Source organism: Acipenser ruthenus, chromosome 2 (assembly GCF_902713425.1).
Source record: "Acipenser ruthenus chromosome 2, fAciRut3.2 maternal haplotype, whole genome shotgun sequence".
Classification (NCBI taxonomy): Eukaryota; Metazoa; Chordata; class Actinopteri; order Acipenseriformes; family Acipenseridae; genus Acipenser; species Acipenser ruthenus.
In genome coordinates this window covers 84,976,420-84,989,947 of record NC_081190.1, presented here as the reverse complement: position 1 = coordinate 84,989,947, position 13,528 = coordinate 84,976,420, and the positions used below count along the sequence as shown (strand labels likewise).

Below are 13,528 nucleotides of genomic sequence, written 5' to 3'. Positions count from 1 at the left end.
CACTCATTCGTGTACCGCTCTCCAGCCCTTCGGCGAACAAACTGCCTTCTGCTACAGCCAAATATTTCAAATGTTGACTCATCAGTCCAGAGCACCTGCTGCCATTTTTCTGCACCCCAGTTCCTGTGTTTTCGTGCATAGTTGAGTTGCTTGGCCTTGTTTCCACGTCGGAGGTATGGCTTTTTGGCCGCAAGTCTTCCATGAAGGCCACTTCTGACCAGACTTCTCCGGACAGTAGATGGGTGTACCAGGGTCCCACTGTTTTCTGCCAATTCTGAGCTGATGGCACTGCTGGACATCTTCCGATTGCGAAGGGAAGTAAGCATGATGTGTCTTTCATCTGCTGCAGTAAGTTTCCTTGGCCGACCACTGCGTCTACGGTCCTCAACGTTGCCCGTTTCTTTGTGCTTCTTCAAAAGAGCTTGGACAGCACATCTGGAAACCCCTGTCTGACTTGAAATTTCTGCCTGGGAGAGACCTTGCTGATGCAGTATAACTACCTTGTGTCTTGTTGCTGTGCTCAGTCTTGCCATGGTGTATGACTTTTGACAGTAAACTGTCTTCAGCAACCTCACCTTGTTAGGTGAGTTTGGCTGTTCCTCACCCAGTTTTATTCCTCCTACACAGCTGTTTCTGTTTCAGTTAATGATTGTGTTTCAACCTACATATTGAATTGATGATCATTAGCACCTGTTTGGTATAATTGTTTAATCATACACCTGACTATATGCCTACAAAATCCCTGACTTTGTGCAAGTGTACCTGGAAGAATTGATGCTGTTTTGAAGGCAAAGGGTGGTCAGTTAATTGATTAATATAATCTATTAACATGTCTATTTTTGAAAGCATTCTTACTTTACAGCATTTTTTCACACCTGCCTAAAACTTTATATATATATATATATATATATATATATATATATATATATATATATATATATATATATATATATATACAGTATATTACCACATTTATAACACACACACATACACACACATATATATATATATGTGTGTGTGTGTGTGTGTGTGTGTGTGTGTGTTATTTGCTGGATTAGCACATGCAATATAGTAATACCTCAGATAAAGCAAAGTTTTTGATTTTTGTATGCTGTTGTTTGTCTCCTGCACAGAATGGATTTACCCCACTGCACATTGCGTGCAAGAAAAACCGAGTCAAAGTCATGGAACTCCTTGTGAAATATGGCGCTTCAATCCAAGCCATAACAGAGGTAGAATTTCTTACTGGTTACTTACAAAGTAACGCTGTCCTAAAAGGTTCTATTCAATCAAGACTCTTGCAGCAGTAAAACCTTTTTGTTTTGTTTCACAGTCTGGCCTTACTCCAATACACGTGGCTGCCTTTATGGGCCACTTGAATATAGTCCTCCTCCTGCTGCAGAATGGAGCCTCTCCGGATGTCACTAACATTGTGAGTATGGCTTGAATTAGCCTATTGAAGCAAATTCGGAACAGGATATATTTTGCATATGTAATATGCAAGCAGTGTCATGTAATCTATCTTTATGACCACAGCAGAACTAAACTATTGATTTTGCAAGATATGAGCAGCAAAAATAAAGTATTTCAATAGCTAGATTGTAAAAAGTTCTCTCTTCTTAGAAAATGCTGTAACCACAACATATTTGAATATGTATCTGTACTGCAGCATAACAGCTGCCAGAAGATTTGGGTTGTGTTGTTTTGAAGAGATCTCAGTTGTGGTAGCTGGTTCCCTGTTAGCTTGTAACAGCGCTGTCATAATGGATTGGTATTTCAGGTCTTCATAAGTTACCACTAAGGCAGGAGGGCATTCAAGTATCAACTCTGGAGGTTTGCCCAATAAAATACAAATACTGTATTATGCAGTCTTGAAATTGTACATATTTTCAAAATTAGATGCCATACATTTCAGCAATAAAGTACAAACAGTATAAACTGTACAATAAGCAGCCATTTATATTAGTGATTGATTGGACATCGCAAAGTTACAGTATTTTTGACCATATTGGCTATACATTACAATACACTGACTGACTTTTTTCCCCTATAAATGATTTACTGTATTATTTTCTGTCATACACAATGCTGCTCTTTCTAGTGTACTTTCGATCACATTTTCAGGAATTGTCAAATCTTCTTACTTGTAATTTCACTCTGGCTATAAAAACTAATTTGAGGAACTGACACTGACCGTAGTGGGAGTGTTTAGAATCCATTGCTGAGAATTAAAATGTCAGCATTTTGACCTTGGGCATTTCAATCATATCAAAGTTTATGTAAAAGGTCTGGACTTCAAGTCTACTGTCTACCAAAGAGAGAAATCGAAGATGACAAATGAGGAGTTACAGTTACTGTTTTTGTGCAGTAAACATTTAAGCAGCCTTACTGTATTTTAGAGACACTGGGGTCATTTCAGTTGATCTAAAAAGCTGCAGGTCTGAAAAAAACGCTAAGACTTAACATGTACTGTGGAAGTTTGACTTCCATAACCCTGGGGATCCTTAATAAATTAGGGATGGTAGGTTTGCTGGTGTTTAGATTAAACAAATTGAAAGAATTGGAAAAGACTGCCAAGTACAGTCAGTAACAATGACTGTTGCTTGAAAAGTGGTAAGTGTGGTCCAGTAGAATCTCTTATACAACCAACAAAGAGAACACGCAAAATGGTCTTGTGAACTGGTCCTAACAGGGCGATTTTTCAGGTGGTCTTACTATTTAAAGGAAGTGACGGAGAGTGCTGTCACTGACGAGTTGATCTGTGTATTAAGTTGGTCACAGGGAGGGAGTTCACTGTCCTGTATTGTGACCAGATCATTGTGCTGTTCTGTTTGCAGCGCGGGGAGACGGCCCTGCACATGGCTGCTCGGGCTGGACAGGTGGAAGTTGTCCGCTGCCTTTTGAGAAATGGCGCACTTGTGGATGCTAGAGCCAGGGTAAGTCACTCGTACAGTAAGCACTTGTGGATGCTAGAGCCAGGGTAAGTCACTCGTACAGTAAGCACTTGTGGATGCTAGAGCCAGGGTAAGTCACTCGTACAGTAAGCACTTGTGGATGCTAGAGCCAGGGTAAGTCACTCGTACAGTAAGCACTTGTGGATGCTAGAGCCAGGGTAAGTCACTCGTACAGTAAGCACTTGTGGATGCTAGAGCCAGGGTAAGTCACTCGTACAGTAAGCACTTGTGGATGCTAGAGCCAGGGTAAGTCACTCGTACAGTAAGCACTTGTGGATGCTAGAGCCTGGGTAAGTCACACGTACAACAAGCACTGTAACTATGACCAGTTCTAAATGGCTACATAAAATATTGCAAGTATTTTTTTAATTGAGGTTAAAACTGACATATTTCCGTCTTGCATTAGTGATCGCCATTATTTTACTGTACTGTTTGTATTCTTTTTACTTCAGCAGTGTGGCACTGTTAAATAAATAGTAGTGACCTTACTACATTTATAAATTATAAGTACAACTATTACTGGTACTAAATAAGTAAAAACATTATAACCTTATCATACATCCTTCGGTCATATACAACATCGTTTTATGTTATCAGAGTTTTATTTTTTAAACTTAAAAATTCTGTATTTAGAAATAAAATAAAAAGTTATAGGAAAATTGGGAAATGGGTAAGAACATGCATTTCAACACATTTGTTTTTGGACTCTTAGGTTCTCTATAATCACAATGAATGTGGTTGTATGTTATTATTTTTCAGGAGGATCAGACACCCCTACACATTGCTTCCCGCCTGGGTAAAACAGAAATCGTGCAGTTATTACTGCAGCACATGGCACACCCTGACGCAGCCACCACAAATGGCTACACCCCACTGCACATCTCAGCCAGAGAGGGGCAAGTGGATGTGGCCTCAGTTCTCCTAGAAGCTGGAGCCTCACACTCCTTAGCCACAAAGGTAAATCTGCGGCAGTTAGTCATCATATTGCAGTTTCACTGGTGACAGCACAGCAGCCCCTGCTGGGAGAGGGGGATAGAACAACTGCAGTCTCCCTTTGCCTTCCTGCACCAGTTCAGCAGTAAGCAGCTGGGTGGTTATCGGAGAGAACTGTTGTGTTTTCCTCCCCCTGCATCTGAGCAGCTGAACACCATTTTAAAATCAGACTGCTAAAAAAATAAAAGAGAAATATATGGCTATTTAATGGTATAGAAAACAAACAGCCAGCAGTGTGGAGTAGTCATTAGGGCTCTGGACTCTTGACCGGAGGGCAGTGGGTTCAATCACAGGTGGGGGACACTGCTTCTGTACCCTTGAGCAAGGTACTTTACCTAGATTGCTCCTGTAAAAACCCAACTGTATAAATGGGTAATTGTATGTAAAAATAATGTGTAAAAAATAATGTAATATATTGTGATATATTGTAACAATTGTAAGTCACCCTGGATAAGGGTGTCTGCTAAGAAATAAATAATACTAATAATCACAAATAAACAATCACATAATAAGAAAAATGGCAGAAAGAAAGATGCAGATTTAAATCTACTCACAGCCAAACATGCAGCAAAAAGGAAAAGAGCAGGTCAAAGAAAGAAAAGAAACCATAGCACGATAATCTTGTTTGATTTGATCAGTAATGAACAAACATTCATTGAAAAGTCTCTCAGTTCCATCCAAAAACAAAACAAAATCCGCAAAAGCAGTCAACAAAACTCTCAAAAACAAAAAAAAACAAAAATAACCAATAGCAAGAAAAACGACCTTCAAAAAAAAAAAAAAAAAAAAAAAATCATCTGCATGGCCATGTAAGGAAATAAAAAAAAAATGGTTCACACAGCCATTCCTGAAGTCCGCTGTGGAGGTTTCTTCCATTGGTAGTTTGTCAGGAATGCACCGCGTTGAGGAAAAAAACAAATACCGTAAATCTCGTAATAGTTGACAGGTGTAGCAATACCTTTTATTAATGCCCTAAAAGCTCTAATTGGCAAACTGGACATTCAATAATATAGTACAACTACATATATTTCTATTGAACTATAGAGCTGTGAAATTTGAAAAAAGTACTGCCTGGCCAGGCTATCTGCCATTCATTTAAGAATGCGCAGGTGATGCTGGTAGTAGCACCCCATTATGGGGCTGTTGCCCCAATATACCTACAATACAGATTTTCATAGATAGGTAAGGTAAATATATATTTTCTTTATCACCTGCATATACTACAAATCTATCTGTCTATGTGTAGATTATGATTTTATAGATCTAGAAATGCATATATTCTGATTCCATCATGGCTCATGTGAACTTGCTTAATATGGTCACAGAATGCTCAATGCAGTATTTTAACATCACCTCTTGGTGAATGCCATCATTAAACTCAGTTAGGAACGTACTGTAATTACAGAATGTAATACTATAGGGTTGCAGAGGCATGCATATAGGTTAATAAGCATGAAAATAACAGTTGCATAACAACAAATACTGTTCTACATATTCAACAGAGAACATTAATTTTGTACATGTTGTTCTATGTATTGTTTCATAGAAGTTTGTATCTGTGTTATATATAAGCATTCAAATTAAAATTTTACAGAAAGGATTCACCCCCCTGCATGTAGCTGCTAAATATGGAAGCCTGGATGTGGCAAAACTCCTCCTGCAACGCCGGGCTCCTCCCGACTCTTCTGGGAAGGTAAGAGAATCCACAATCGTAACCGGTATCTTCACTGTTCACTGTGCCCTTCTGTATTGAAGACACCAATGAAATGAACTAATGCTTAGTTCTGACATTATTCATCTGTGCTTGTCTTTAGGAAACTATATTTGATAATAGGAATACTTTACAAATGTCAAATCACAAGAATGTAGGTATAAAATGCAGTATTTTATATACAAATGGTAAGACCTAATGTATTCTTATGTAACCTGTTGATCTTTTTTGTGTTGTGGGAAAAAAAAAAACACACACACATACACGTGTGTTTTTTGCATACTGATTAAGAAATTTTACAAAGGAAAATGTAGTTAATGACAATTTATATTTTTCTGTTGAGGCTATGTTGAGAGCAAAAATACCGGTAAGCATAATTTATAATCAGTGTACCATTCATTTTTTTGTTTTTGTTTATTTAATTGAATTCAGTAACAACATCAATAACTTTTCCCTTTTGTTTTTGCGTTCATTACATAAAACAAAACATGGCAGCTGGCACACTTTAATAAACTTCTTAATGCACACAGTTTGGGGTTTTTCTAGCACAGCTCTTTTGGTTTTGTTTATTTGCCTAATGGCAGCTTATTCCCAGCTAACCCTGATCTATGCAGTACTTTTAAAACCACCCTTACAGAATGGCCTCACCCCTCTTCACGTTGCTGCTCACTATGATAACCAGAAGGTGGCAATGCTGTTACTGGAAAAAGGGGCCTCCCCCCATTCAACTGCCAAGGTGAGACAACATGGCAAAGGGACTTCAATGCTGTGTCACAAAAACCTTTCTGCATCAGCATCACCGAATGTGTCTATAAATACACTATATTCATTGAAATGAGATATTCACATGATATGGTGTGTTGCAATGTTCCATAGCACTGTTATTATTATCAAAGGAGACTGTGATACTTCAGTTTACCAAGCTGAAAGGATGTCAACCTGATTGCCTTTGATGTTGTGATTTTAAAGTATACCATGTTCCCCAATTTGTTCTCCATCTTTTGGGTGTTTTCAGAAAATTACATTAAATACATTATATGGCTGTCAAGCTGTATACATTTGAAGAAAACTGGATATTAAAAATAATAAACTATAATAGTAGATGGCATAAACAGTTACCTGTTCTTCAGAACGGAATTATTTTTAATAACTTGAAAGTATTTTCTTTAGTATATAACTATTTGCTCTACTGGAACTAGGTGCTTCTGTGGGCCTTTTCCTGTCAGGCTTAGAAACACGCTAAAATCCCAAAGTATAATTAGTTTGTCGCTGGTGGAAATGAGTCCACATTACAAATTAAGCACCATTATTTTTATACTGTCATAAAAATAAATATATACTTAAAAGCTCTGGATTATATGCATCTTTTTAGAAAATGCGTTGTTGGTATAGATTTATGTTTTATTTAAGGGGTAATTCTGCCTCACAAATTCTCTCTGTGTGCATACGTAGAATGGATACACTCCACTGCACATAGCGGCGAAAAAGAACCAAATGGACATAGCCAGCACACTTCTGGAGTACGGGGCGGAGACTAACATTCTTACGAAGCAGGGCGTGACCCCGCTGCACCTGGCATCACAGGAAGGACACACCGACATGGTGGGCCTGCTTCTGAAGAAGGGGGCCAACATCAATGTGGGAACAAAGGTAACAGCAACAAATCACATTGCCAGTGGAAGCACTTGATTTTAGTGTTTTTTATACCATTCACCCAATATCACCCCCATGCCAACAATTCCCAGTAGCTGTTAATTCCTTACAGGTTTCAATTGTATTGTTTGACGGACTGGAACAATAAAGAACAAGCATACAAATTAAAAATCTGACCCTCTGTGTGCACTCGGCATCTTTTTCTGCTTGTCACATGCTCATAAATTTATGATCAGAAGCAGCGAAGATATTGTTGACCTCTCGCTAATGGTGTGTTTCAGATTCACTTAGTGAAAAATGTGTTAACAAATGCTGTGCAAAGAGTAATAAATTAAATGACAGCACTATAGAATTTTATAATTGTTAGCTCTGTGTCTGTGTATAGGAACAGTATAAAATGAATTTGGGTTTGCAGTCATGCAGGTACATAGTTGATACATTAATGCATCACAATTGTCCTATGAGTTAAAGTAAACACATTCTCCTTTGGTTCAGTATGATAAATCTTTTTTTCTTATATAAATACATTTAAACACATTAGTAACCATGTCTCCAGTGGCCCAGCTTTTTCTCTAAGCTTTAATTATTTAGTTTTGGAAGAATTGTATAATACTATTATTGTACATGCCCAACCTCCTAATTTCAAACATTAAATTGATGGAAAATGTTTTAATTGATTTTTCCTAGAAACTGGTACTCATGGTACACTAGATAATATGACCATGAGTAACAATATGTTCAGTTACATTCCTGGTTGTTATGTGACAAAGCAATGTTGGAAGGTGTGGACAAATGGTAAAATAATTTTCTTTCTTTGACCATATTTGATTCTCAAGGTTTGACAAACATTAAATATGGATTTTTACCAGTTTAAGTTAATGTTATATGATATTATGGTTGTATGTTTTAAAATAGCATGCACAATGACTCTATTAGCATTTGAAAATGTCATATTAACGTTTTCTCAATTGCTAAACCTTATCACACATTCTCAGATAAACCTCTGTAGGAGTTAGACACTGTCTGTTGTGGGGGTATCCTTTACCACATTATAACAATATACTACTAAATGTAATTGTTTTCTGTGGCACAGAATGGTCTTAACTATTTTGTATGGTTTCTACCATCTAAATATACAGTATGATTATCGTATATGCTTTGACTATTTTCAAGCAAGTATTTTAAAGTAATTACAACTTACTGGTCTACAGTAGAAGCCAAGTTTCATTAGTGTCAACTAGACCAAAATACAAAACAAAAAAAACAATAAATACTGGGATATGCTCAAATCACAGTACCAGCGTTTTACTGTTCTGATAGTAAACTGTACCCACTGATTATGTGACATTTACAGACTGGATTGACATCACTCCATCTGGCAGCCCAGGAGGACAGGGTTACAGTGGCAGAAAACCTGGCAAAACATGACGCCAACCTTGATGCACAGACCAAGGTAACAATCCATTTTTCTATTTAGTAGTGCAGAAGCATCTGTAGTGTTGACATATCCACTCCAGAGTCCAGCTCCATATGTTGCATGTAGCTGTACGGAAGTATAGCACTCCCGCTCTACCCACAGGGGTCATGCTACACATGATACTGAACCAACAACATGTCTGCATTTCTACTTGTACCATACTTCTAGTACATTTGTATATAGTTCAACCTAGCATGGTGTCTGTCTCATTCTCTGCAAATACACAGCAAAACACCACAGTATCTACAGCAGCTTTATAGTGTTATTAAATAACACATTATATATAGAGACAATAACTTGGGTCTACTCTATGGCTGCCTTCCATCTTGCCATTGACTTAAAAAGCTTAAAAATGCAATACACTTGAACATACCAGTAAATATTATTGCACAACAACAACTATCTAAACTGTGTCATTTTTGTCTTGTAGCTGGGCTACACTCCAGTGATTGTTGCCTGTCACTATGGAAACATCAAGATGGTAAACTTTCTTCTTCAGCACAACGCAAACGTCAATGCTAAAACTAAGGTAAAAACACCCTATTCCTTTTATGCCTCAAAGTAATTGCATTAAAGTTTGCAATTTAAAAATGCATGCACATTAATCTGGATGTGGTTAAAAATCATAGAACCAATGTCTGATATTGACAGACCTCAACGCCATTTTTCCTTTCATGAACTGACCTAACAGGAGAGCTGGTTCAGATAAGTACTTGTTACTTTTTCTGCTATATATTTAGCATTTATTGTGTTTTTACACAAATTATATGTGATATTAAAATGAATTGCTGTATTCGTTTTCATAATTACGTGTATTTGTACCTCGGCGTAGCACTGGGCAGTGTTACCTGAAGGGAGGTCGTCACCACGGCCGTGTCCAGCCTGGGCTGGGACGCTGTGTGGAATGGCAGGGGTGCACAAACTGTGTGGAACCCCCCCTTGGCAGGGTCTCCACATCAATGTTTTAGAGCTGCAGGCCGTTTACATTAGATTCGAGGGAGACGTACTTGTCCGTTCAGACAACACAACAGTGGTGGCTTACGGCAAGCTTTTGTTCTGGGCACAGGAGAACCTCTCACTAGGCAGTACATCTGCCCGGTGTGACAAACTGGGTAGGGGACCTCTTCTCAAGGAGAATCCCCAGCGCCTCACAGTGAAGGCTTCACCCAGAGGTGGTGAGCCTCATTTGGGAGAGGTATGGGAGATCAGAGATAAATATATTTGCTTCCCAGGAATCAACCCACTGTCCCCTCTGCTTCTCCATAATGGGAGGTTGGGACCTGCCAGCAGTAGATGCCTTGGCATACCAGTGGCCAAGGCAACTGTTATATGCCTTCCCACCGCTTGCCCTGCTCCCGATGTGTCTGGAGAAAATCAGGCAGCACCGGGCCAAGGTGCTCCTAGCAGCCTCTTATTGGCTCAGGAGACTCTGGTTTTCTGGTGCTCAGTCAGGCACGGGGGACATTATGGCATCCCAACCCATCGAGTCTGCAGTTCTGGGTCTGGCCCCTGAACGGCTGCATTTGAGCCATCTGGGGCTTTCTAATAGGGTCATTGATATCCTGCAGAATGCCAGAGCACCGTCCATGCATTCCCAGTACAGGTACAAGTGGGGTGTTTTTCATACGTGGTGTCTGCCTCGTGGGTTTGACCCCACTACCTGTCCCATGGCAGTTATACTGTAATTTTTGCAGGACCTTTTTGATGAGGGAAATCCCCCTCTATGTTAAAGGTCTATCTGGCAGTCATTTCCGTTTGCCATGTCAAAATTGACTCTTTCTCCCCAGGAGCTCACTTCCTGGCAGGGCATTTTTTGAAAGGGTCTTGACGGCTTTGGCTGCCTATGAATGACATTGTTCCTCGCTGGAGGTTCAACGTGGTGCTTAATGCACTCATGAAGCCTCCATTTGAGCCTATGCATTCATCTGAGCTCAAGTATTTATCTCTCAGAGCGTCTTTCTTGCTTACTCTTACCGCCACAAAGCGGGTGAGTGAGATACAAAAGCCTGCTTCATTTTTACAGAGGCCATGTGGTGCGGTAGCGTCACATCCGAGATGGTATTGGCACGGACAGAGACTCAGACACAGAAAGCTGCAAGGTTAATGCGCTAATATACAGTTTTAATAAACAAATAAAAAAAATAAAAAAAACACTGTAGAAAACACTAAACAAAACACATTAACAAAACAAACGGCACATGGGCCAACACAAAAGGTTCTACAAAATCTCATGAACGTAAACAAGGACAGGACAGCACAGCACACGAAACACGCACCTCCAAAAATACTGCTAGTCGCCTGGGGCACTGGAGACAGCGGGGCTTTTCCCTGTAGCGCTGGAGACAGTGGGGCTTCTCCATGTAGCGCTGGAGACAGCGGGGCCTCTCCCTGTGGTGCTGGAGACAGCGGGGCCTCTCCCTGTGGTGCTGGAGACAGCGGGGCCTCTCCCTGTGGTGCTAGAGACAGCGGGGCCTCTCCCTGTGGTGCTGGAGACAGCGGGGCCTCTCCCTGTGGTGCTGGAGACAGCGGGGCCTCTCCATGTGGTGCTGGAGACAGCGGGGCCTCTCCCCGTGGTGCTGGAGACAGCGGGGCCTCTCCCTGTGGTGCTAGAGACAGCGGGGCCTCTCCCTGTGGTGCTAGAGACAGCGGGGCCTCTCCCTGTGGTGCTGGAGACAGCAGGGATTCTCCATGTAGCGCTGGAGACAGCGGGGCTTCTCCATGTAGCGCTGGAGACAGCGGGGCTTCTCCTTGGGGTGCTGGAGACAGCGGGGCTTCTCCCTGGGGCACTGGAGACAGTGGGGCTTCTCCATGTAGCGCTGGAGACAGTGGGGCTTCTCCCTGGGGTACCTATTTTATACACCTGATTTTACAGGGAGGAATTTAACCCCCTCCCTGCCACCCAATATTCCCCACACAGACACGCACACACACATGCACCAGCAGGGCTTTCACCATGCCACATTGCCACAGGCCAGAACAAAGGTTACACTCCGTACCAACCCTTCCTTTTTGCCGAAGGCAATCCCGGCATTCCATGTCAACCAGTCTGTGGAATTGGAAGCTTTCCATCCGCATCCTTTCAAATCTGACAAAGAGTGACAGCTTCATACTCTCTGCCCAGTTCAGGCCTTGATGTACTATGTTGACAGGGTGAAAAGTTGGAGGCAGTCTAAACAACCTTTAGTCTGCTATGCAGAGGCTATCCAAATGGATAGCAGACATGGTCAGGACTGCCTATGAGCTGGCCAACTTGCCCCCTCCAGAAAAGCTCACTGTCCATTCCACCAGGGGCATGGCAACTTTGTGGGCTTTATTCCAGGGTGCATCCGTCAAGGACATTTGCAATGCAGCAGTGTGGGCTACTCCCCATATCTTTACTAGGTTCTACAGATTTAATATGGTGGATCTTCAAAACTCTTGTTTTGGAACTTGAGTCTTAAGGGCGGCTTCTCAGTCGACCCTTAAAATACAGGCATAGAGGTGAGTTTCTCCCTTAGTTTTTTAGCCCTAGCTCAGGGGTGGCCAACCATGGTCCTGGAGAGCCACAATCCAGCAGTTTTTATAGGTAACCCTTAAATCATCAGTTTCTGAAGAATGTAAATTCTTGATCAATTTAGCAAGTTAATGTGTTCAATTAAATCAGGAGTGGTCAGCTGTGGTCCATGAGAGCTGCAGGATGTTCAAATTTTTGTTCCAAATCTCTAAATTACTTAATTGAACAAAATTCTACTTAAATTAAAAAAATGACTGCTTAACTAGTCAAAATTAGAAATAGATTATTAAGGGGTACCTATACAACCTGCTGGATTGTGGCTGTCCAGGACCAGGTTATGTCACCCCTGGCTGCCCTAGCCACTTGTTACTGGGGTTCCGTATGGTAACACACAAGGCAGCCTTTTGGCTTAGCCATGTAGCATTTCAGTCGTTCTGCAATATTGCCCTTGTGATGGCTTTGGTAGACTTACCCATATGGTTATATTAGTGTAGTGTAATTGATATGAACCTTCAGGCTAATCAAATATTTGTTTGCTGCAGTATGCAAGGAGGACAGGCAGTGGTTGATTCTAAAAGTAGAAGATGCTTAACTAATAAAGAACTTCCTCTTTTCCTGGTTTCCTTTCCTTTACCCCTGTCACCTTTCAGAATGGATACACCCCCCTGCACCAGGCAGCTCAGCAGGGCCACACCCACATCATCAACTCCCTCCTCCAGCATGGGGCCAAGCCCAATGCAGTCACTGTGGTAAGTGGTTATGGAAATAATTATGACATGCATTGGAAAGAACAAAGTGTGTCTCTTAAGCAGGGCTATTGCCTGCATTAAACAAAAAAAAAATATGTTGTTTATGCGCCTATTAATAATATGGTTAAAGCATTAATATAATTCATTATAATTTAACACACACCTTTTGACTGCATTCCACCTTCATCTAGATGGTTCTACCTTTCTACAATCCTAACCAAGGCTGACAGGTTCCCTGCTCAAACCATTTTGATCTGATGCTGGTAGAAAACAATTGGGCTGATTTCAAATATCTTTAAGTTCAGTCCTAGTGGCTAAAACTTGGCAATAGTTTCAAAACTGTTCATTTACCATTTATAAATTAGGTTGGTTCACGTTATCATTATCACATTATCAAACTAGTGGCTAGCTGATGTATTGGCTAGTTCATATAGTATTTATGTTGTAAATATGGCAATGACTAGGCATATTTAGGACTAAGGTTAGTCTAGTCCAATA

The 13,528-nt window shown here is 40.6% G+C and overlaps 1 protein-coding gene across 13 annotated transcripts in view; it reads left to right on the top strand.

Moving 5' to 3' along the window:
• The window catches only part of LOC117408919 (ankyrin-2-like), a 162,206-nt gene that overhangs the window by 96,155 nt on the left and 52,523 nt on the right, over nt 1–13,528 (top strand). For all 13 annotated transcript variants that reach the window (XM_059003009.1, XM_059002984.1, XM_059002978.1 and 10 more), the window contains 10 exons: nt 1,134–1,232; nt 1,334–1,432; nt 2,838–2,936; nt 3,714–3,911; nt 5,542–5,640; nt 6,296–6,394; nt 7,111–7,308; nt 8,666–8,764; nt 9,219–9,317; nt 12,932–13,030. In XM_059003009.1, the coding sequence (XP_058858992.1) occupies nt 1,134–1,232; nt 1,334–1,432; nt 2,838–2,936; nt 3,714–3,911; nt 5,542–5,640; nt 6,296–6,394; nt 7,111–7,308; nt 8,666–8,764; nt 9,219–9,317; nt 12,932–13,030 (1,188 nt within the window). The remainder of the gene's footprint in view (nt 1–1,133; nt 1,233–1,333; nt 1,433–2,837; nt 2,937–3,713; nt 3,912–5,541; nt 5,641–6,295; nt 6,395–7,110; nt 7,309–8,665; nt 8,765–9,218; nt 9,318–12,931; nt 13,031–13,528) is intronic.